The sequence below is a fragment of the Augochlora pura genome, chromosome 10, assembly GCF_028453695.1.
Source record: "Augochlora pura isolate Apur16 chromosome 10, APUR_v2.2.1, whole genome shotgun sequence".
Classification (NCBI taxonomy): domain Eukaryota; kingdom Metazoa; phylum Arthropoda; class Insecta; order Hymenoptera; family Halictidae; genus Augochlora; species Augochlora pura.
This window is the reverse complement of record NC_135781.1, coordinates 28182910-28208338: the sequence shown is the minus strand read 5'-3', so window position 1 is coordinate 28208338 and position 25429 is coordinate 28182910. Positions and strand designations below refer to the sequence as shown.

The following is a 25429-nucleotide window of genomic DNA, read 5'->3' as shown; positions in this document are numbered from 1 at the left end:
TGTTTTTTCCTCTGCTCTCCTCTCGCCGCTCCGTCACCCGCACTCTTTGGCGATCTTGCCTTCGTTCCGCAAAACCCGCAAATTCTCTCTTTCTCTCTCTCTCTCTCACTCTCTCGCTTTCTCTCCCGTCACGTTTACAACTCCCGTACAATTTCCGCGTATCATTGTAAAACTATGACGTCTAAAATGTTCGAATTAACGCTAGATCCTCGATATTAATAATCAGATCGGATAAATTAATAGTCGTTAATAACCGTGTATGTATCCAACTAGGCTAGACTTCGACGGAAAAATATATTTATAAAAAGTTATAATATTAATATACGTTTCAAGCGTTCTATATATATATTTTTTTATTTATATTTATTTATATTTATATATATATATATATATATATTTATGTATATATATATATACCGTTTGCTAATCCTCTACTTATGATCTAAGCTTTCATCGTCAAAACTCTTGTCCCATACATGCTGCGGTCTTCTAAACCGGGACCGGGCCCCCTGAAACGGGGAAAAAGGCCCCGGGGTGTATCTACCTAATATTCTTTTTCTCAATTTTTATAATCGTAATAACTGGCTAAACTTTTCACGCTCAAGCACACGCGCATTCGCTCGATTACCTCTCGTCTCGTCTCTCTTTCTCTCTCTCTCTCTCTCTTTCTCACTGTTTGAATTTTCTTTCGTTCCCTAGCCTTCCCTTTAGAAATATACAGCCAAACGTAACTCGAGCCTACCAAGCGAATTGAAATGAAATAATGCATGAAACTGTCGCGTCCCGCCCTATCCCCCCGACGCAATCGGCGACGCGAACCCACCCCCCGAAAAAACAATCCTCTCCTTTCCCCCCCACCCACCGGTTTCTCGCTACCATCCTCCGCGCTGTTCTCACTCTTCGTTTGTTCCACGTTCACGGTCGAACCACACGCGCCAACGAACACCCGCGAAACGAAATCCGAACCATCGAACGGAGAAATTCAACCGATATACAAACGAAACGTCGCGCGACGAACGTCGTCGCGAATCAACTTGCCCCTCGCGTCCCTCTCCCGCCAATCGTTCCCTCCCTTTGTCACATTTTTCTCTTTTTTTTTTTGTATCTTGGATGGAATCCGTTCCTTATTGGTTTAAACGATACGAACGCGCGAATCTCTTCGTTTTGAACACGTTGTACGCGAACCTCTGTCGCCTCGGTTACCCTCTGACCCTAATTTGTTTCTACGTTTCGGCATCGCTCGAAAAACATCAACGCTCCGTTTATAAATATTCTCTCTGTTTCCCTGCCTCCAGCCATCTCCGTTTCACGCGTTCTCCGCGCGCTCTCTCTCTCTCTTTCTCTCTCTCTTTTCCTTCGCACGTTTTAAATCAACATTTGCACGCGCCGCCAACCAGAATAATCTCCTCGTTGTCGAAAAATATCTCTCTGATCGCGCGCCTCCAATCGGTGCCCTAGCAGCCCTTTCATTTTCATGCATTACTTGATTCCAAGAAGATCCCGATCCGAGACGATTCTCGGTCGATATTCCGTCCCTCTTTTGTTCGTCCATTGCCACGCATCTCGATTTCGCTCGATCCGGGTTCGCGCACGGTTCCGATCGAACCCTGGCTGATCGCTCTCCCGCGGGCAAATTACAAAATGTTTTTTTCTTTTTTGGCAAAGGTTGAATAGAGCGCCGTAGCATATATATCTTTGGCGTACGAAATTTTCTTCAGTCTCGCAATTGAACACATAAATCCCGCCAACGGATACAAACAAGGTCGATAAAGATTGTTGCGTCTCGAGCAGAGTGGGGTGGGAGATGGGGGGCGGGTTGGGGGTTTGGGGTTGGGGAGGGGGCAGGTGGTTAGAAATATAAAAATATGAAAGTTCTAAGCGCGGTGGAGGGACGGCGAGTGGTTCGACGAACGCGCCTTTCTGTAAAGCGAACCGAGATGCGTACGTTAGTTTTGTGCGACGGGGCCACCACCTGAGATTTCCCTTTTTCTTTTTTTTTCATCCCTACCGTTTCTCTTGTGCGCCACTGAAACGTTCCAACTCATCATCGCAACGACCAACAACACGGTGTGTTTTAAGTTTTACGAATTAATATCTTTGGTATCGTGCCTGAGTCTTTCCATTCGCGAAACGATCGCTACGCTCGTGAGTCTCGTAAGAATCTATAACACGGTTAAAACGCGAACAACCCGCTTTTTGTCGTATCAAACTTAGAAAACGCGCGCGCGTCCCTAGCGGAACCGCGCGGAAGCAAGCCGTTCAAAATGCGCTACATACTTACGCCGGAGGTACAACTACGGATATTTTATCAACGACGAGAAGCGTCGGGTTCGATTAACAACATGGCAGCTTCGAAACGCGCGGATTTCCGCGGCAGTGTATGTACGTGCGCGCGCGCGCGCCCGCGCGTGTATTACTTTGTATGTACGCGCGCGCGCGCGCGGGTGCCTGTGCACGTGTACGTGTAATATGTATAGTATGTGTACGTTTTGAACGCCTAGAATCGCGTCCGTCTTTCCTTGTCGACGCATCGTTTTGCTCGCGCGCAGCCGACCGTCTCCTCTTCCCTACTGGAATCATGCGTTTCAGCTCGCAAGAATGCTCCGGGGCGCGTCCGTCGTCGGATAAACACCAGTCTTTTTTAAATTACGAACGGAGACGCGCCGTGTCTCTGGCTGAACTGTCATGGATTCCCCGTGGAAGAGTCGCGTCGGGACGTTCGTGGGTCGATGGCTTGCGAAACCAGCCCAAACTCATCGTGTGAAGGAACGCGACGTGAAATTTGTACTGTCGACAAAGGAAATCGTGTTCGTCGGTGCCGACGCAAACGGTAGAACTGATCGACCGGTCCCAGGGCCCGAGCCTTTTCGAGAAAATTCGTTTCAGTCTTTCCATTTGATAAGGGGGTGAATAGAACAAGTCGGGCCCCTTCGCCGATCTCGAAACGAGACGATCCGACGACGATCGTTCGTAGAGGAAAAAAGGCGCGGCGTTGAACGTATACGTATACGTATGCGTGTACGTGTCGGTGCTCGCGTGTGCTGCCTCTCATGCGCTTGCCTCTAATTACAAACAGGAAAGAAAAGTCGGGCAGCGTGACACTCTCTGCTCGATTGTTCACAGAATGTCGCGTACTTGTCTCATTTCCCGAAGAAAAAAATAAACAGGATCGAAAGAAGAAACAATTCATTGGCGTTGATCGTTGTTGGCTCCGCGTGGATACCGACGCGTCGATCCGTTTGCGAATTCGTTTCCGATTCCGACGGTAGCCATCGAATACGGCAGCGATGAATTCTTGTGAACAACGGGCCGTCGAGTTCATCATCGCCGCCTCCGTGCGCGTTTGTCGTCTGAAATTCGTCGAAGAGAGTCGTTCAAGTCGCACTATATCTCCCCATTGCCCATTTCCATCGGTTCCAATCTCCTGTATCTTCGCATTCTCTCCATTTTGCAGCCACTCTTTCTATCGTTCTCTCCCTGTCTCAAGCACGCTCTCTCTCTCTTTCTCTCTCTTTCTGACCCTTTCTCTCAACGCCTAAAAAACATCTCGTCATATAGAATATATCACATACGCGTTATCTCTAAACACACTGAAATAAGAAGCACTTTAAGATAGATTTCTACGTGTACCATCGGGTTCAGATTTCTAGATGGACTGATTCTCCTGTCTCTGTTTTTCCCTATGACGCTCGTAAGAACTCTTAAACCGTTGCATATATGCTATTTGTCGTTTTCTTTGTATATACGTGTTATTTACATACAAGTACCTCCCCCGTTCGTTTTCCGACAACACTGCTCTTTTATATCTTCTTCCGTCTGCTTTGTCACCTTCTCCTCTGTCTATACGAAAACATCTGTCGCGCACGCTTTCTCTCCCGTTACCTTTCTCTCTCTCTCTTTCTCTGTCTCTCTCTCTCTTTCTTTCTCTTTCTCTGTGCGTTTCTATTACGTATATTCTGTAGCTTGGAGAAACGTGCACTCCCAAAACGTACGAGAAAATTAGGAATCGCGGGAAATTCGACAACAACGACAGCGACAATGACAACCACCCATCACAACTACTTAGCGACGACGGCGACGGCGACGACTCTTTGCCGAACCATGATTCGCCCAAATCCACCGTAACAATGGCAACGCGACGATCTCCGCGATTCCGCGAGAAACGATCGATCGTTTATATGGCACGGTGCCGCGCAACCACGAAGCCCGATAACCTTCCATCTTCGATATCCTCTAGTCGACGATCGAATTACGAGGCACGCGGTAGTATTACGCGTACAATAATGGCACTGTCGATCACTCGCTAGTTAAATATTACAACATTAGAAAAATCGCAACGAGTCCCGACGATAGTCTCTTTTAATTGACTTCACACGAGAAGAAACCTTGCCGTAATACGACGCGCGTGCACGCGGCAATCCGGTTCTTTAGAAAACGATCGGAACGGAAGATGCGGAGATCGCCGCGTCGCGATCGCATCGTGCTCGATCGAACGGCGACCGAAAACGCTTGCACTCCGTCGTTGAAGAAGACTCGGAAACGATACGAAAGCCGTGTCTCGATCTCGTGTTCTATCGTCTTCTCGATCGTGCGACACACTCGGGTGCGCGATCTCTGCGCGATCCTCGCGCGATTTTCCGACTCGACCGACGCGCGCGTACAGCTGACTACATGTGTGTGTGTGCACGTGTAGGCGTGGATCGGCGTTTCGAACGGCGTTTTCCACGCAACGAAACCGGGCAAGAAGGGGAGAGTAACTAGGATGTGGGAAGATAGGGGTGGTTCTCCTCGGCTCGTTCGAACGCGCCTCGCTATACGAGATCGGCACGCGCGACGGACCTGCGATGGTACGGCGTACCGATCGCAGGCATCGTTGGTGTCGTTGCTGCTGTTGCTGTTGCCGTTGCCGTTGCTGTAGCTGGCGTCGCGTAACAAGAAGCGGTGTACGACGGCGGCGGTGAGGATCGCGGCGCCGACGACGACGACGACGACTATGAGCGGTAGATGAAGCTGCAGGGCGGCGTCGGCGGTGGCGGCGAGCCGCCGGTCATGGCGATCGGTACGAGGGTCGGCGAGGGTGACGAGGAGGGAGGAGACGGGGAACTCGACGATACGCTCGAGGGCGGCGAGGGCGACTCGAGCGTCCTCGGGCCCGCGAGCTCGCGGTTCGAAAGTCCCCCGGACGTGACAATCGCGTTACGACGATTGCGCGCCGGCCGTCCTAGGCTCCGGTGACGGCCGCCTCCCTCCTCGCTCGTTTCTCAGAGATAAACCTTCTTCACACTGCGGGTGGTTGCGAATCCGTCGTTGCGCCGGTACGCGTCTCCCTGGTGCGACCGCAGGGTACCGAAGTTGTCCCTCGGCCCGCGGAACCCGTACCCGTCCGGAAACTGGAACAGCGTTTCCGTCGGCGTCGGCGGCGGCTTTCGCATCGTGCCCTTCGGGGAGTGCAGCTTCGGAGGCTGTGGAACCAACACCGGCTCTGCGTACGTCACCTCTTCCTGCGGCAGCAGCTTCGGCTCTGGCGCTAACCTGCTGCAACCATGAAAAACGATCATTGACGCGTGAACTCGCCATCGCCATCGTGAACAGCCATCGCATAGCGCGGTCGACTGTTTCTAGTGTCCGCTAAATAAGGCCATCGAGCGAGCTCGTTCAAGCCCGCGATTACCTCGAATTACTTGTACCTATATTCAACCGAGCGGTTCGCTCCGACATTGATTGTTAGTCAAGCTAATTCAAGTCGGATCTGAAATAAGGCGGAACGAAATTGGACGTACGTAAACCGGTCCAGTAATGTCATGTGTTATCTGAAAGAATAAGGATACCGTGTTCTCTCCGCGACAATTCTCTGCGTATGTACTCGAACGGCTTGAACGACTCGGAACAAGCTCCAAACCGACAAGCCTGTCAAGTCCAATGAATACAGTTGACTATAGGTACAAGCCATTCAGGCTAATCGAAGGCTTGAATTAGCTTATTCGTTTGAATACCCAACACTAACTGTTTGGCCTGATTAGCGCGTCGAAGATCGTCATTCTTATTCCGTTTAAAATCAATCAAGCTTTTATCCGACCTTCCTGTACTTTTCTATATATTTATTTCATAACGTTATAGTTGATATTAAGACGAATCGACGATGTAAAAGTATTTTGACTGAACTGCAGATTTTACGCATTTACGATAACGATGAATGCATTAAATTTAAAAGATATTTAAAGGATTAAATTTAAAGAAATAAAGATTTGCCATCCGCCGCCTAGTTGCCGGAGCCAACGACTCCGAAATATTCTTGACGCGCTAATTGGGCCAAATTCTGCACTTCGCGTCCCCTCGATCGTCTGCCGCGTCGACGAAGTCGATCGAACCGCGCGCCGCGAAACAAACTCCAGCCTCACCTGTTTACGTTCTGCCGTTGCTCAAAGTACTCGTACTCCGTGTCCGGATACGGTAGATTGTCGTCCTCGTCTTTCCTGCACTTCCTGCCGCACAGGTATCCAGCCACGAAGCCGACCAACAGAGCAGCCAAGGCTCCGGCCACCACGGCCATCACCAGAGTCTCGACGGAATATTGCGGCGGCGGCGAATCTGCTGCGGACACCTCGGGGCCTGGACAAAGCGCCGACCAAAAATTAACATCCTGCTCGATCGGCGAACCCGACGTGTTGCGACGCGAGTACTGTTAACGCTACTCCCACATGATTTAATCGGTACACGAGATTGCCTGTCTTTCACGATCGATTATTCATTTTTAGTTTTCAGGTTTGGTTCTGCGCGATGGAGAGAGAAGCTATACTTTGTCAGTAATACAAAGAATTGCATTTAGCAACTGTACTCTTAATAAGTAAATAGATTGTATTTGTTATGTAAAGTTTAACCGTAATCGAAACGCAGAAACAAAAAAGAACACTTGGAGAACTAAAACTATTATCAATCGAAAACAATGAGATTTCCATGGTCCTTTAAAATGGTTCCAGACAAAATCGATATACAGTCGCTAATAAAGCTCTCCGTAAACTTTCCGAAACTGAATAACTTTCCAAAAATTGTGCCGAATGATTTGAAGGTTTTTAAACATGTTGGTGAAACTAGTTTGCTAGTCAACGTCTCGACAAATTTCTACAAAAAATCGCGATCAGTCGGACCGACAAAAACGTAAAAGCATAGCGTTCTTTTAACTTTTTTTTTATCCGACCGTAGAAAGATGCAAAGCTGCGATTTTTACGGTTTTTAATTTTCGGCATGCATTGTAAGTTACGGTGACCTACAAAAAACCGCCGTCGAATTTTTCGTTCCAGGCTCTGGGAACAACGGTCGAAAAAAAGGGATCAATTTGAAATTTTTTTTTTTTCTCTCTCATTCCAAGCAATTGCAATTTCTGCAACAATTGTTTTACACGATGTCTAGTAAACCGGGTCCCTCCAGCGTTTCGAAAACAGTTCAAATCCCTCTGGACGAATTTTCAAAAAGTTATTCCGCTTTAAATGGCGTACGAACATTCCGCAGAGAAAAAGGAGAAAGAGAGAAAGGGAGAGAGAGAAAAAATTGTGTAACAGTTTAGAACGGTTCATATTTTCGAAACCGTTTCAATTCCTCCGCGTACGAATGCAGATACCTGAATTATCCTGCTCCTCGTCCTGCATAATGTTGATGATCTCCCCACCCTGGCCCTCCTTGTTGGGGATCATCGAGTCCTGGGGGAATTTGTTCTGGTTCGCGGATATGGCGCCCACGCTGCCCGCGTCCTTGTTCAGGCCTTTGCTGGGCGGGCAGGAGGTGTGCATCCCGGTGGCGACGCTCTGCAAGAATCGGCTGGCGTCCGTGGCCGCCGGGCCGACCAGCGCCCTGCATTTCCCCTCGATCTTGTCCCAGGCGCAGTACGGATCCTGCAGGGCCACGCACTCGCCGCACGACAAGATCCTATCGCTGTAACACCGGTGGAGCCTGAGCGCCTGGACCTGGCTGTCGGCGATCACGACCAGCCTGCCGTCTTCGAGGCCGTCGCCGGCCTGCGAGGCCCTGACCACTTTGATGCCGCGGACCGGCACCGTAGACGGGAACGCCTGGATCTCCTCGATCACCACCGGGCTGACCTTCTGGTGCGTGTCCGCCGAGTCGGCGTTCACCGCCTTGATCACCTTCCCGTTGTCCGTGCCGATGAACAGCACGTCGTACGTCTTGCCGCCGGGAGTCTTCACCTGTGGGTCCACGGCGATCTGCGTGAATCTGTAACTGTTGGGAACGGGGGCCTTTTGAATCTCGAGAAAAAACCAGAAGAAGAAGATTATTTCGTTCGTTTTGAAATTGAATTTTTTAATACATTAAGCATCAAACGTCGAGTCTAAAGATTCCCAGAATGGGGTATGACTGCTTGTTGTAATTCCTGTGAGTACAGTTTATTGCTCAAAGATTTGTAAGATCAACTCTTTCGGTACGAGCACTCTGTCCGCCATGACACTCTCGCTGTACGAGGCCCCGCGCCGAAAATTGCTGCCGCACATGACGAGTCCTCCTTTATAAGAAAATATTTCCTAAGCGTTAAAGAAAAACTGTGCTTAATATAACGACATTTTTGAACAAAAGTGTTGCTTGTAACTTAAGAGATATTCAGAGGTACTTATATAAAATATTAAGATTTATTTATATAAAATTCTGTTATTTATCAGTCGTCGCGCGGACGCCGGATATATCCGGCGCACGTACCGAAAGGGTTAAAGATAGAATTATAGTTGGCGTGTTCAGTTAACACCGAACCTACCATGCTATTGAAAATAACCGGTTACATAGATTTTGATTTAAAATCATTGAAATTGAATAATTGATTTATCAAATTTCTCTATTTCGTCATATACATTATAATAAAGACAGCGAGATGACTGGATGTATTTAGTCTTGGAATTTTAATAAACCATCGCATGTCATACATGATAAGTGATCGGTAGGTTCAATGTTAAAGACTTCGAAGACTATGTTTCTCGAAGGTGTCAATTGTTTGCCACCTGCTTAGGAAGAGAAAGAACTGAGTGGCGATCTTACTGGAAGCTGGTCCGTATGACGATCGGTTGGCCGAAGAAGCTCGGCACCAGATCGTCCATCAGGGAGTGCGTGTGGATGAAGTTGAGCGTCAAATCGGGTAACGATCGAGAGTCGTTGGCGCACTGTCCCGGCCTCGGGTCGGGCACCTTGGTGCTCTGCACCGGCAGCCAATTCGAATTGATGGCGCTCTGCTCCTTGAAGTTGCCTTTGAACGTGTCCGTGATGTCCTGCAAGGAGAACGCGCAAACGGCCGAGCCGCTGATGCTGTTCACCGGCGTGGTGAACGTGCCGTATATCAGCTGCGCCGACTTATTGCCGTACTGGCCCGATATCAGTTCCGTCGTTGATTCTGCAAATAACGCCCGCTGTAATTTCGAGGCTCTTTGTTTGCGCGGAGCGCCGGTCCGCCCGCGACCCGTAGACGTTTACGAGCGGCCGGTGGAAATTTATTTCCCCGGCCCCTCACCAACGGACGGGCAAACACGCGCCGCTTTTTAAAAATCGATGACGTTGCCGCAGCAGCCCCCGTTCGATCCCCGATTCCTCTCGTCTTATCGATTCCACGCGCGCGCGGGCTGCCGATGCCGCGCCGCGCCGCGCCGCGCCGCGGCATGGAAATCCTGAGGGGGTGAACGGGGATCGATCGCGGATTCCGACGGCAGCGTCCGCGGACACGGCGACGGTGTCTGCTACTTACGTATCTCGTTGAAGTAAAAAGGAAAATCTCCGGTGACGGAACAATTGAGTCGGGACTTTAGGAACGAGGTCCACCTATTGCGGTAACGATGAGGACCACCACGGTCGTATTTACAGACTCTCGCCACGCGAGAATAGACGGTCTGGAAACGAAAAGACGCGGGGCTCGTCAAAAGGTACGTGCTTACTCGCAGGCTTATTTATTTATCGGGGTAGTTGTTGTAACGCACAGCGGTCGATAACCATTCAGAACGGGGGGCGAAATTGAAATCAACCCTGGAACGACCCTCTTCCATTTTTCGGCGGAAGTGATGTATTGTTGGATTGCGAGTGACTCGAAATAAAATCTTAGCAATGAAGATATAATATTTCCACAGTAACAAGCTTAGTGTTTTAGTATTTATTTACTCGTTTCTAAACAATTGAAAAATGTGTTAGGATCGCTGGAAATCCCAAGAAGTCGTTCTAGGGTCAAAGAATCACTTTCTCAATCGAAATTAGTCGCGTAATTATCATTCTCTAATACGTATCATTGGCAAGCGTCGCTTTGCTTGCGTCAATTCTAAGCGAAATAAGTTCAATTTGCGGAGTGCTAGACCTTTTGTTTGGAGTGCTTTCGAAGAACGCTTAAATATTGTAGCACCACTTCAGTGATTCGTTATTCAAGATGTTCGTTAATAATTCTGTGTCGACAGTTTTAAATCCAGCCTTTCTACGTATTTTATCAAGTAATTATAAATTACTTAATCTTAACTTATTCCGTAACAAAAGTAATTCTACTCTTCGATGAAACGATCAAGTTCAAAAATTGTTGAGAACGCCGAAAATGTCACATTTCTGTATTACAATGATCAAAGAACTATTTGGTATCTTTAAAAAGTGTTTGAACGAGTTGTCCTTGTACAATCTCGGAAAAGGTGCTGCTCGGCGTCGTTCGGCTCGATAAGGTCGAACGCAACTCCGGAATCTGGCCGCAACTCGTTACTAGCCGTGAATACGTGCGAGCTTTCGTCGAAGCGTTTTCTTCCGACGGTATAAAATTGCGCGAGATAGCGGCGATCTTTTCGACGATAACTCGGAGCGTAGGATCGCTGTAGGATGCGTTACAACTTTTCCAAGTAGCTCGTCGAAAATGATTCGCCGGTGAGAACGACCTTTCGAAATAGAGAGAGAGAGCTCATCGTTCTCTGTGACAGCCGCGCAGAGAAAGAAAACGCAGTCAGCGGCGCCGGATCGACGCAAAGCTCGCGAGTGCTCGGCAGCTCGCGATAAGCGACGCAAGCTGGAAGCGGCAAACTGCTCGCGCGCGGAATTTCTGATCGTTCAAACTTGCTGAACGTTTAATCGTCGTCGATTTCCCGGTCGTTTCTGAAATGGATCCGCGTTTCTCTTCCGCGGGAGAGTAATTGCGCAATTAGACGGCGCGCAAACTACTTACCTTGCCGCAATTGATATATTCTACAGCGGTTTCCCGGAAGAAGAAGTAGACAAAGTCTCCCTGGGACATGGAGCTCACGAAGTTCGGGGCTGCAATTAGAATGCACATGCGTTACAACGTTACAAGGCTATTATCGTTATTACCCGGAACCGGGTAAACGGCGGCCGTAAAGTCCTCTTCTAAATAAACGAACGCGATAACTAGTTGACCCCCCGCCCCCTCCCCTCGCGTGAACCGCGAGGATAACGGCGGCCCGTACGAAAACAACGCGACTCCAGGAGGAGACACGCCGATGATCCGTCGCGGTATCGGTGTCCCGTCAAGAAGTCATTTTCACCCCGAAAATCGTTCCCAATTACCGTCCGGCCTCGGCGAAGATCGATTCCGCGCCTCTCTCTCTTCGTTTCTGCGCGCGCGACGGCGGTTCGTGACGACGCGTCGTGGGAACAAGCCGCCCACGACTACGCAAGAACCCTTTTATTTTCTCGGGTTATTCGAGCGGTGTCGTGGCGCGGGGGGTAACGAAACGACGACGCGGGTTCTCGGTCCGTCTGTCTTCTCCTCCGTCGTTCCCAATTGTTCCCTCTTCTTCTACATCGTTGCGCGCCCGCGCCCCACCCACGCCCCTCCCGCCGTCGCTTCGGTTGTCGCGCACAACCGCCCGATAAAGTGGGAAAACTTTATCGATTTATTAACTTGACAGGGTTTTCATAAGCTTCTTAGGATTCATAAAGTAATATTAATCTCGCGCGGCGCGGCGCGGTGCGACGAGACGGTATATCCGACCGAACCGCCTTGCTCCGGCCCATAAATTCGCTGTCGTTTTCTCCGGCTTTCTCCGTCCTTCTCCTTCGGCCTAGCCCCAACCGTCTCCATCCCTTCTCTGTCGTTCTAGTCCTCGCCTCGGCCCCTCGCCCCTCCCTCCCCCCTCTCGCCGCCTGTTCGCTCCCTCGCGATATCCACAGCCAGCGCCGTTCCGCCTCGTCGTCCAGCTGTCTTTCATTCTCGGTGCGTTTAGCCTCCCCTGGACCGAGAATTTGACGAGTCGAAAATAGCTCGGGAGATCGAGAGCTTCTCCTTCGTTTCTCCCATTTATTTTCCGCGATCGGAAGAAACCCGTTCGCCGTCGTCATTCGGCGAAGCTTCCGTCATCGTCGCGGCCGACGGACACGACGGGGGTGCGTCATCGTTCGCGCGACACCCAACGTAACCCGGCAATTCTACGCAGCCGACCATTCACCGTAAACAATTTACCGGCCGGACAACATTGGATATAATTGTTGACGCGCGGAGAGCGGCGGCACCAAGAGTTACGAACGTTACGGGACGTGAAGAGCGTCGGCAAGGGGTGGAGGGGGGCAGAGCGGGTTGCAAGGGAGGAAGATAAAAAGGGGAAATTGAATTTTCAACGAACGGAGGGAAAATCAATATTATCCAACGGGTGGAGAAACTTGATTAACGTTCCTACACCGTTCAATTAAAATACTCTGACGGACGAGTCAACCCCCGGAACAAGATGACGTATCAGTTTTATCTGTCCTTGGCTCCCCCCCTCCCTCCCGAGACCGAGACCCGCGGAATCGCCATCGAATCGTCGACGCCGGGGACGTCTTCTTAAATATTACTGGTTCCGTACGTGTCGCGGGGCCGTCATCCCTCGCTATCTCGACCATAATTCTTTCTTACCTGGATCGATCTCGTGGAAAATTCGAGCCTTCGGCGCGCGGCCGCTGGGGAACCGTAATTCAGGTCGTCCCTTGGCCGACCTTAAGTTTTTTTCTTTTTTTAACAACGATCACGAGAGAACCCCGAAATTTACGAGGAGTCGACCGATAAAACAGTTAATAACAACGATTCGCGAGAATGAAGTTCCACGGACAGAGATAGGGGTGGAATAAAAGAGAGAAAAAGAGAGAGAGAGAGAGAGAGAGAGAGAGACAGCTTGATCCGGATTAAAATTTCCCATCGACGACGCGGAGACGTATTTCGCCGTGCACAGGGCGAATGGGAGAGGCGAGGGACGTGATGCAGCAGCCGCTGCTCTGCCGTTATTATATGTACGGATATGGAAGGGCCGTTGAGTAATCTCCGCGAGCGCGAACTCTGCGAAATCCACCTACACGCACGGTTAATCTCTGAATTACACCGTGCAGACTAAAGCCAGCGCCGTTTGCTCGTTGCCACAGTGCGACGCAACGAATCACGGCCGATCGCGGTGCTTCCGTCTAGCTAATTTCTCGGTTCGCGGCTTCGGCTCGGTATTTTCAAAGTGCCTGATCGTTTCGGAAACTCCGCCCCGCCCTCCGGCCCTGTAAACAGCGACAACCGCCGAGCACGGTAGCGCGGGAGCACGGGCACGAGCTGCCCGCTCGGATCATCGCGGGCGACGCGACGCGACGGGGCGGATATTACGACCGTCTCGAAATCACCGAGCGGCTCGGCCACCTGGACGTTTTACGGCGCGCGGAGCGCCGTTTGCATAAACATAAACGTTTCGCGGCTCGGCGAATTACCCCGAGGCGGCCGAGCCGCGGGTTCCTCGGGGGGGATCGAGAGAACGATTTATTCCGGTTGCCGTGGATTCGAAAATCTCTTGGCACGCCCGCTAAACATTTTCGCGCGCCGGCAAATTTCCTGGTTAATTTAGAGCCGTCGGTCGTTCGCGGTTCGCTTAAACAAGAGAAAAGTGGAAAGTTTTCTCCGTCCCCGTTTAAACGGCGGCGGGTAGAGGTACCGTTTAGTGTATCGAGCGATAAATTCCTCGAAACGACCGCGTTCCACCGACCTCCTTCCGCTATCAAAAACACACCAGCTGTTTACCCTCCGCACACGCCCCAGCCCTGTTCTCTCTCCACCCACCCTTATTTGAATTTTTAATCGCGCGTTAACATCGACGTTTCCTCCACTGGCTGGGGCGTCACCGTCCAACGTTACCCGACGACGAATTCCTTCGACCGGATATACATATATACATATATATATATATATATATATAGAGAGAGAGAGAGAGAGAGGGAGAGGACGGCCCGCCGTTTACGGGGACGGGTCGAGTAGCACGCGACTACTCACCGTTGAGGCTTTTCGAGTCGTACTGCTCGGTCTGCAACGGTTCTCTGTAAATGATGGGGTCCATTCCCGCGAAATCGGCCACCGTGCCGGTGTACAGCTCCCCGTCGACGTAGACGAAGGTGCTGTTGTGCCGGGGGTCGTAAGGGCACATCGCCTGGCCTCCCTTCTCCTTCACGATCGAGTAGTTGCCGGCGTGGACGCCGTAATCCCGGCACATCGGCTTGAACGCGTTCGTCGCGCACACGAGCAACGTGCTCGGGTCGGTCTTCACCAGAATGCGAATATAGTTCTGGCAGTTCTCCTCGGGGGTGCCTTTGACCAGGCACATCTTCACGTCACTGTCGGTCGAATACCAAGTCAGCCTCTGCTGCTCGGTCAGATCGGTCAGGCTCAGGTTGTGCACGAGATTTCTGGAACGAGAAACCGAGAGAATGTGAGACGGACGGGCGGCGAAAGTGGAAGGGGCGGAGGGGGCGGGGGGCGAAGGGGAAGAACCGATCGTGAGAAGAAAGAGAACGGGAACAGGAAGAAGAGGTTTCTGGGATTGAACGGTTCGAGTGGCAGGTTCTCCTTTGTGCGCGACAGTCTTTTCAACGTCGGCTGAATAGCTCGAGCGGTTTGTCGAATGGAAGATCCTAGGAGCGAGTCCTAGCTCGATAATCGCGTGACGGATTCTTTGTCTCCTGCCGATCGATCGGAACTTTCGGCCTCGGATCCCCCTACGAGTACAACCCCGTTCGGTCGCGTGCACCGCGGAACCGGAGGTATTTTCCTCTCGGACAAAGAATGTTTCTGATCGCGCATTAATCACCCTCCCGGTATCGACGGCGTCCCGCGTCCTCTTACATTTTCCGCTTATCCGGCGCGGCGCGGCGCGACGCGACGCGATGCGACGCGACGCTCCGGAGCGCGCGCTGGTAGAGAAAAAAAAAAGTCGATCGTAGGACCGTGCGACGGAACCGCGGAGGATTCCAGCTGCGCGGACCCCCGATCCGTTTATTACAAGCGGAGATAGATTTATGGCGCGCGACTCGAGATTAATATTCCCGGCTCGAATCTCCCGTCGGCCATTTCGCGCGTTGCCTCGCAAACATTTTCCCGGCTTTCCCGGCCGCGACTTCGACAACGATTTAACGCTCCCAGAAGCGGCGAGGCTCGACGACCCGCCGCCGCCGCCGATGCCGACGCCGACGCCGACGCCCGACAAATCTCGGCCGGCTCGCGACGAGATGACAGGCAAAAAGCGCGAACCCGACGACCCGGCAAATCGATGGAACAATTAGCGTAATTCGAGCATCGACGATGTTGGTTGCAGCGACCGGTACACGCCCGGTATACGCCCGGTGGCACGGTCGACCCAATTATCGCGATTTCGCTCGCCCCTCGCGAAATCGATCCCGACACGCGCGATCGATGCTGGCGCATCCACGATACAGGACGATGATACGATATCTCCCGGAATATTGTCTCCTTTTTGACAAAAATATATCCCCGCTATAATCTTGCCTCGTCGTTCTTTTATTCTCAGAATAGAAATATTATCGATCTTGTCTCGCGATTTTCTACATTTTTCTCGCGTTAATTCTTTGTTATTTCAGTGACCGTTTTTTCCGATAATAAAAATAGATTTATCGACATGTTTTCGTGTTATTTAACGAAGTGAGTCGTAGAACTATATACGTGTACGTAGTATTGATTTTTTAAATTAAGTAAACGGCTTAAACAAGCATTTGCGTATTTGTATCGAAAACTGTACACACGCGGAACGTAACAATTTCCGGGAATATTTAAATTGGTACGCAATAAAATGTCAATTAGTATAATTGGAATTTAAAGTGGCTGTACACTTAACAATTCTAAGGTAGACAGAATTGACTAAGGAACGAATGGCGCTTGGGAAGCTTCCGCCACGCGAGGAGGATAGTATCGTTGTCGATTTTATTGTGTAAAATAAAGCCATATTCTTAAAGTTAATAAAACGTTTTAAAAAAATGAAATACCGTGTCGAACAATATTTTAACGATATTGAAAATTCTAAAGAGAACAAGACCAAGATTCGTACAAGACATCGAATATATAATCTTGTCTTGTTTATATTCTTCCTTCAGAGAACCTCGATATTCTCTTTGAAAATACCTTCAAGTTTCTTGCCTTAATATCGTCTTGGTTTCCCGGGTCAAGAGAATATACAGAGCATCGATATTATGCCCGACCTTTGTGGAAGCCCTAATCGATACGGTTGCAGCACCCTGTTGCGGGCAGGGTCTCGAGATCCCGCGAAGACTTTTCGAAACGAAACGAAACGAGAATCACGGAACTGGTACGCGAAAGAACGCTGTATCTCGCCTTTTAATTACGAGTAACGTCTTCCTCTGTTTCGCGGGGGCAGAAACTTTCTTCTTTTTTTTTTAAGAGATCCGCCGCGCGCCGGCCGGCTCGGGGAGAGGCGCGTTGTTCGTGCGCCTCTCTCCGATTCGAAGGTTCGCGGAATAAAGAGCGCTGAAAAGTTTCTAAATAAAGTTGGTCGATCTCATTAACAGGGAAGAACAGCAGCTCGTGGCTGCCCTCGGAATTCATCCCGCGAGGAGCGGCGAGAGGAGGTGGTGGCGAGCGCGAAGAGGAAGAGGAAGAGGAAGGCGAAAGCGTAAGCAAGGTGAAAGAGTCGGGAGAGGGATAAGACTCTGGAAGAAGAAAGTCCGTGAAAACGAGCTTCCTCGTAGGGCGGCAGGAGGAAGGTACGCCGCGCACGTACACAGCCAGAGAGGACCCCGGGAGATCGAGCGCGGCCGACCGACGGAGACGACCGACCTCGTCGTTGCCGAGAGAGAGCCGGTCGGTCGGTCGACGGACTGGCTGGTTGCCGAGACGTCGATCGCGCGGGGCCCTCGAACCAGCGCCAAAGAACGAGAAGAAGAACCGGTCCTTTAATTAAAGCACTCGCTCCAAATGAATCCTCTATTTACCTTCCGCCGACCAGAAGATAGTTCCCGTCCCGGAGCACCAGCCGAAAGTAGTCTGTGTGCGTTTCGTTTCCCGTAAACCTGAACACATCTTCCGCACCTGGAAAAGAAAAGCAGAGAAACGCCGGTTAGTTTTTGTTCCATCGTCGGAAAAGTGGAATTATCTTATTCATCTAATTAGCCGGCTCTCGACAGCCCCCCGATCGCGGCGAACGGCGATCGGAGAACGGCCGACGAGCGAACGACGTGAACGACGACGACGACGACGACAGCGACCGGGAGCTGCGCGTCCTTCGTCCTTTTCCATTCTCCCTTCTCCCCGGTCCCCGCAGCGATCAGCCAGAAAGTCGGATTAATAAGCGTAATAAGCCCCTTTTGACCACGAACTCGCGGAACAAAGCAGCGATCGATCATTAACGGCTCTATCCCGGCCGATCGGGAATTTTTCCGGTCCCCGGGAAGCTACTTCATTATCCGCTAATTACCTATCTATTAGTCACCACGGTCACCTGACCCGTTCACGATCGATCGACCGTTCGCCGCGTTTCCGTCGAGACAGCCCATCCCTCGCGAGATTCGCCGGGAAACCGATGACGAACGGCGTCACGATGGACGCTCTCGACGAGATTGCGAGGACGGTCTCCTTCGGCGATCCCCCGTTCCATCCCGGCCATCGTTCCGTCGTTACAAACGTAACGTATCGCCCGGCGTCCGGCCGGCTCGCGGAAAAACCGAGCGAACCCGCGTGATTCGTCGAAATTGCCCGACCTAAATTGCGAATCGCCGGGGGAATCCGCGGACGTGGAATCGCGCCGCGCCAGCCAGATTCTAATCGACGTCTCTCGTGACGCTGGCATAATTATCGGGGGCGTTTCCGCGTTTCGACGTCAGTCAATGTCGGCGACCGACCTCTCGTATCCGGTCGATGCAATTCAGGTCGGAGATAAGCACGCAACAGCGTCGCCCGGTAACAATGAACGGATGCGCCCGGCGAAGAGGGCTATTACCGAAGGACCTCTCCGACCGACCCGGAGCTGCGGCCACGTCTTACGGAGACGTTCGATAAAGTTGTTACGGGCCGAGGGCTAAGCGACTGTGCGTGGCCGCTTGGATTTCCGGACCGTTCGGTCACTGAACAAAGACGTTCTCACCGTCTTATTCCGTCTTTTATATTACGCTCAGAAGCGGCCAACTTTTCATTCAAAGCGCCTACAGCGACACGTGACCAAAGCCAAACCAGATGTGATTTTCAAACGATAAACCACCAATGCCTCTCCTCTGATCATTTTTCAAAAATTGTTTAAACGCCAACAATTTTCGCACCGACATCGAGTGGCGGCAGCAGTCACTCACTCCATCAATCCGCTTTAACCATCGAGTTTACAAATTAAATAAAGTTATTTGTCACATAGTGGAGCTACTAACTTTATATTTCGTGAATAATACGTATTAAATTTTTGCATTCTTTCGTTTTATTAATTTTCGAATAAAAATATTGAATACATTATATTCGCTTAGTAGGAAATCAATTATGTCAGAAGACAGATCGAAAGGCGCAATAATTGACTGACTCTTAAAAAATTCTCCACGAAGGGTGCATGGCGGCCAGAAAAGGGCGAAAAATTACATCGCGGCAAAGTCTCCGCGCGCGACAAAGTAATTAAACGTGATTCCGATCGGCTCCGATCGAGTCCGTCGCCGTACGTTCGTGGAGGACGGCCTCGAATATCTGTTTCGGATAGCAGCACGACATCGGATACATTTCCAAGGAAGCCGGGGGGAGTCGAGAAAATAAGTTTCCTCCGTACGACCGATAAGGCCAGAGATAGCTGCACCGGTCTCTTCCGCGGATGGCTTTGAAATTAAACCGGGTAGCTTCTAACTCCCAGCGGATCTAGGCTCGCTCCGTTATCGCTTCCCAAAATTAGCTGGTCGATCGCAATCGCACGCGCCAGTCAATCGCGGAAAGGCGGAGAACCGCACGGATCGTCGGCCAATCTAATTTCGCGCTTGCACCGGGTTCTCGTCTACGTCAAATTCGACGAACGTTCGTTATTCCGCCATTCTCGTTGTTTCGCGCCCGCGCGCGCGCCGCGTATAATGCGTTTCGATGGATCTGCGGCCGATGAAACGAGACGACCGTTGACGCGGTAAGGTGGATCCATGTGTCTCCTCGAATCTTTGCCGCGCTTCTACACAGTTCAATTTCGGAACAAAGTTTCTGTTTCGCGGCACATTCGTGTTAGGTGTGTACATTCAAAAATAGCGAAGATTTTCCCTAGAACGAAACATAACCACCCGAAGCTTGCGCATCCATTTTGCGTAGAAGTAAATGAAGTTGAGTCAATATGTAATATACCTTATTATAATCAGCAGATTAGTTTCGCATATTTTACATAAGCATTACTCTCACTATATTATGGTCACTAAAGTGTTTAAATCGTTTACTTGATCAATGCCAATACCCTCAACTTCTTTTGTAACCCCTTCACTTCATTTCAACACCTTGAAATTACTGCTGTTCACAACCATACAAAATTCTTGATCTTATTGTCATAACTAGATTTTTAACACAGATTTTATGCAATTTTATGCAACTAGAAAAATGAGAAAATGTAGACATATTTGAAATGTTTATAAGCATGCCTAACTTCTCCTCAATTTATTAAAATTATTAAATTGTAGAAACCCGTCTTTATTTCATTTCTGTTTCTTATAAAATTGAGTCTAGTTATTACCATTATTCGTACTCTTATTATTATAATTATTATTATTTCAACTACTGTCAACGTAGCATGCGTCAATCGACTGCAGCAGCAACGCTGATGACAGCATTATCTAAGCAATACCACATCTCAAAAGCCACGTTATAAAAAATCGATAGCACGAATGAATAAAATTCACTCTTCCCGAAGACATACGCGTGTCTTCATATTCGATCATAGCCTATCCTGTCGGATTTCGGATTACGCGAAGTAAAGCATTGAAATATCTAACAATCGCATACGCGAAGAACAGTACCAAAAGAATTGCTTAACTGGATTCCCTTATCCTATTGTTATTATTATTTTTAATGCTACCCATATCAATATCGACGCTTTTATTTCATCTCCGCCCATTGTTATCCTGTTATCACTTTTCTGTCCTCGGCTCTTTGTTTCGCGTGCTCGTTATTGTAACATTCTCTGCAACAAAGGACGCACCCCGTTGACGCAATAAACATTATTATCATTATAATGTTCATCTTTTATCGCAACGCGTCGTTCTGCACGATACCAGACATACGTGATTACAGACGCACGGGGTAATATATAAGAAATGTACACACGTACAGTGGTACACGATGCAGAGAAAAGATCAGATTCTTTTCAGAGCTAACATTAGCTTGACACAGTTCAAATCAAGCATCAGCGTATTTAACCTTTTATATACGGCAGGATTTTGTGCAAATAAAGTTTTTCGTAACTAAATTACGATTTTCTCTTAATATATATTTTTTCCGGATATCTATATATGGTACTAATAACATATATTCTTTTCTTAATATATTGTATATACACACTGTCACTTTAATTGTTTGCTTTAATAAATAATAAAACAATTGAGTAAAGCACGAGCTATTCGCGAAAGCCACTATAGTGGCGCGTAGTATCTAAAAGGTTAAAAATGAAATCAAGTTATTTGGTATAGAAAACGAACACTTGTTCGAGAATTCTACTGACATCAGCGATCAAGGAATTCGCCGTGACAGACACGTTCGCGGACTTGGCGCAACAATGCATTCGCGCAATATTTCACGGTGCTACGAGCGGGCCGCAATTGTCGAGATCGAGAATTGTTCGGGAACCGTTAAAAAATTGACCGGGCTGGATTTATCCGCAGCGACCAGCCTCCGCGGGGCTGGACCGGGCCTCGACGGGCCTCTGCGGGCCTGGGCGGCGCGGCGCGGCGGGGCGAGGCCACAAATCACCTATATAAGTTTCCTCGGGGCGCTGCCATGTGTGGTGAAACTACAGCCCCGCTGTATCCGGAAATATTGAACGCGACCAAGGCTGCGGCCGGCCAGCCCAGCGGCCGGCCGGTCGTCAAACTTCGTCGATCGAAGTTCCGCGGGAGATCGTCGCGTAGCGAGCGTCTCGCGGCTTCGAGGGACCCGAGGGTCCTCGTTTCAGTCGATACATACTTCGGAACGCCGATGGATTCCGACGTTCCGCGAAGGATAGCGGTCGCAGGCCCGCGCGCGCGGCCGACGGAAAGAGTAACCGGGCCGCCCTCTCCCATTTGGCCGGTAGTCGCAGATAAGGAGGACGAGCAGCAATGAATTAATAAAGGAAGCCGACGCTTAGGGAGCAGTGTACACGGGGTTGTGTCCTGGGCAGACGCGGTCCGTGGTATTGGGCATCGAGCCTTCTGCTCGTTCCCGTGAAGTGGATTATCTCCTCCGGCTTGGCAGCGGTTCGCCGCACGAGTGGACCCCCGCGAGTCTCGGCCAGTTTACATACTGGGGCTAAGGAAATGGGACGGGGTTTTCGAGCTGGTGCGCGAAAGGGACCGCGGCGAGAGAAGGAGAGCGACGGCGATAGATGCGGCGGCGTTGCGCCGAGCGAAAGTCATTAAAGTTTCGCACGTGCCAGGGTGACGGGACTGCCGCGAACGACCCTAAGCCATTATTTTTTAACGGCCCCCCTGCAGCTAGCCCTCTCCTTCGTCTCCCTCTCTCTCCCTCTCTCTCTCTCTCTCTCTCTCTCTCTGCCGGCCGGGGCATCCACATACGCACACAGGTGGAACCGCAGCGGCAGTCTTCGACCCGCGGCTAAACCATGACTAATGAACGAGCCCATCAGCCGACCGGGTTCTTTTCCGCTGCTTTTATCGCGACGGAAGCGGACCACGAACGAGAAAGAACCCCGGAGTTCGCGGTTTCGGAAGCGTGACGACCGAATCGCTTCAATTACCTCCGAGCCACCGGGCGACATCTCCAAGAGCCGTTCGAGGACGAATCGTTCGGGCTGTATAGATCCGACCTCACCGACTGATTGCTCGAGAGCTGCCAGCGCGAGAATCGGCGCTACCGCTATCGCGATTTAACCTGCCAATCGACAGGCAAAAATAAAGCTGCGCCAGCGAGAACCGTCAGTCTGCTATCTTTATCTTCTCCGATTCTACTTTATCATTCTCGTTTCGCGTTTATGCCTGGCCCACTTTGTAATTGGCAAATAGATCGCAAGTAGCACAAATCGATGAGAAGTCAGACGTCAGAACTCCGCGCAAGTATTGCAGAACTGTGCGATTTCACCGATTCTACGAACACAGAGATATTTTTCAGCGACTGCAGCTTATTGCATAGATAACAATTCGACATATTGTTATACTCTGATATAAAAATATGAATACATAGTTTATATTATTATAAAAATGCTGTTAATTACTCTGATGAACCCGCAACGCGGTGATCGCTAAAATTTCTACATTTCTTGAACAAAGTTTGTTAATCTCAAAAAATATAACCAAATGTAACTACCTAAACGTACGTGAAGGTTTTGTTCTCATTTTCAGCCCGATGAACGGGTTATACAGTTCGATACAGTTGAATGATTTGTTCAATTTTAATCTTATATTTTCTTCTTATTCCAAGCTCTTATTGTTCTACAGTGAAACCTCCCTCCACCATAAGTTGATAAAGAGATTTAATTCCTCCGTTTGTTTATATGCAGCTTTAAAATTCCTTTACGTTACTTGCAAGTGCGCGCGGCTTTAGAATTATATGTAGTAAACATTCGCTGCGACTTAAATTTATTTTAACATTGTTTCATCAAAGAACCTATTTCGCGATATAAGTCCCCGATTACAATACTAAACCCATACGTATATATGTAAAGGGTAGGAAATAATAATACTTCCAGAGGAATTTTCGTGAAATTTAAGCAAAGTATAGGTGTCGTCGCGAATAAAACGGGAAGCGTATAAATGACAGTGTGGCTAAAGCGTAGAAGCGGGCAGACGGGGCGGGGAGCGAGCGCGGGATAGAAATGAACCGAGAGGGTGGTAAAGAGAACGAGGCGAAGTTAGGAGAGTAAGTAACGGTAAAGAGTAAGTGGTAAGTGACTTGGCCAGGCCTGGCTCTAGATGGATCCTCTCGATTCCTCGGCCTCCGGTAGCGACGTTAAGTCGGATTCTTTATCGCCTCGTCGCCGTGGCGCGCGCGCGCGAGAAGTCAGCATTTCTGCGGCGATAATGGGGGACAAAGCGTCGATCGAGGGCGCGGAAGCGGGGGAGGGGGGTGGAGGGATTCCATTCCGGCGATGAAACGTCCAGGAAATTTTGATCGGAATCGAAAGGTGCGCGAATCCACGGGGTCCGCGCGGCGGTGTCGCGAAATTTTCACGATCGATTCGAGCCACGATTTAAAGGCAGCAGAAGCGTCGGGGTGCCGGCGGAAATGGATCGAGGGGGGTTCTCTCTCTCGCGGTTCTCTCGCCGCTCTCTCCGCGCAATCCACTTTATTATCCTCGTCCGTATTCGGGCTCGCATTTACGTCCACGCGACGCCGCGCCGTCGCCCCTCGTAATTTAACTTTTAATTAAATTAGCCGCGGTTGGTTTTACGTGTGCCCGCGCTCCCGCGTGGATCTCAATCTCCTTTGAAGAGTCCGTCGCGGGAAACAGAGACGCGGGCAAGGAAATTCCTGAAAAATTATCCCGGCCGTGTTTCTACACAGCCAGTGTTCCCGGCCAGCCATGCGAGCGTCCCCCGGCGTTGCGGAGTTACGCGTCGCGCGGCTCGGAGGCGTCGCGTTAGAAGAGCCAGCCGGCTGTGCACTCCAATTTCGTTGGGAAGTACACGTGCTTTCTTGGCTCGACCGATCCCGGGAGAACTTGTCGCCGAGGCGAACCGGTGGGGGGGAACGGGACGGAGCCGTCGTCGGAGAGCCGGGACAGTCGCTGGTCGCATCGCGAGAAAAAACAATCGAGCCGAGAAAGATTCAAATCCGACGGTGTTTTTTCTTCCAGCGTGTAATCGGCTTGAGAACGAGAGTGGTGCTGTCGCGAAGATATTTCACGCCTGACGACGTGGTCGCTTCCTCGAACGCGGCGTCCACACGTGTTTCCCGAGTCACGCATCTGTTCAACGTATCGCCGCGCGCTCGTTTCTCATTTCTCCCTCGGAACCGAATCCGGGACTTCCTGGTTCGAACGACGACTCCGTCTTCCTACCCGTTGAAATTCCCGTGCGACGCTGTAATGGAAATCGGCTTGAAAAGAAACCCTCGAACCGAAAAGAATCGTTTGCCGGACGTCGGGGCGCCGATCCACGGAGACAAAGTGCAAACGTTATCGGACGGACGCATCGATCCGATTCTGCCGCGCAACGTCGTTACATCATCCGCCGTGTCTCCTAAACGCTTTTGCCTCGTATTTACCTCAATGCCTCGCCCGGTCCTCGACGAGTTGCTGTCGCTAACAGGGAACGCCGCTCGAACAGTCTAACCCGCGAGTTGACTGGAGCGAACCTACCCCCTCGCAAGTTTCGAGCATTCTCCGATACGACCGACCCCGCGATCGCATGGCATAAGTATTTTTTAACGCCGACTTGTCTTCGATCCGATTCCCCCGACGATGCCGAGACTTTGAAATAACCATGGAAACGGAAAACAATTTTGGCACGCTGAGGAGTGGCGGAAATTCGATATTCATGGCAGGAAAATCGCGCGAGGCGTAGGCGAGGCGAGGCGGGGCGGGGCGGGGCGCCGTGTTACCGAGGTTATTCGTTGTATCGGTTCGTCGACACCGTCTGCACGGAGGAGCACGGTTTTCGCGGAGGCATTAATAAAAGCGATCGCATTTCGAGCTGCGCCAGCGAATAACTCGATTTCCGGCGATCGTTGAGAACGGAGGCAGAAGCGGGCGCGGCGGCGAGGTTTTCGGAGCAACGCCGCGCCGGTGGCAGCCAAGCGAGAAGAAATGTGGCCGCTGCCACGGTGCCGCCCGCCAGGGACCACCTAAAAACGTACCGTACCGTAAAACGGCGCAAAACTTTGCCGCACGGGTTTGACCCTGGCATTTATCGCGTCGCTGCGCAGCTCGGGAACATATAGTTCGGGCCCCGGGGTCGCGACCCAAACGAGTTCGTCCCGCCCCGGCTGGCGAGACTGGCGTCGTCGAGTCGCCCGGCTTTCAGGCAGTCGATCGGTGTATCTGGAATTATCGGCCTCGAGAAGAGCGGCAACCAT

At 50.5% G+C, this 25429-nt stretch overlaps 1 protein-coding gene across 2 annotated transcripts in view; it reads right to left on the bottom strand.

The window, feature by feature from the left end:
• Nucleotides 1-858: 858 nt before the first annotated feature.
• Nucleotides 859-25429, bottom strand: part of Sema1a (semaphorin 1a) — a 177301-nt gene continuing 152730 nt past the window's right edge. The window contains exons 3-10 of one of the 2 annotated variants that reach the window (XM_078191818.1): nt 17203-17299; nt 14240-14649; nt 11171-11259; nt 9734-9875; nt 9037-9385; nt 7616-8232; nt 6399-6609; nt 859-5535 (exon numbers count right to left, since the gene is read on the bottom strand). In XM_078191818.1, the coding sequence (XP_078047944.1) occupies nt 5262-5535; nt 6399-6609; nt 7616-8232; nt 9037-9385; nt 9734-9875; nt 11171-11259; nt 14240-14649; nt 17203-17299 (2189 nt within the window). In that variant the 3' untranslated portion in view covers nt 859-5261. The remainder of the gene's footprint in view (nt 5536-6398; nt 6610-7615; nt 8233-9036; nt 9386-9733; nt 9876-11170; nt 11260-14239; nt 14650-17202; nt 17300-25429) is intronic. The other variant, XM_078191819.1, reaches the window with a different exon arrangement.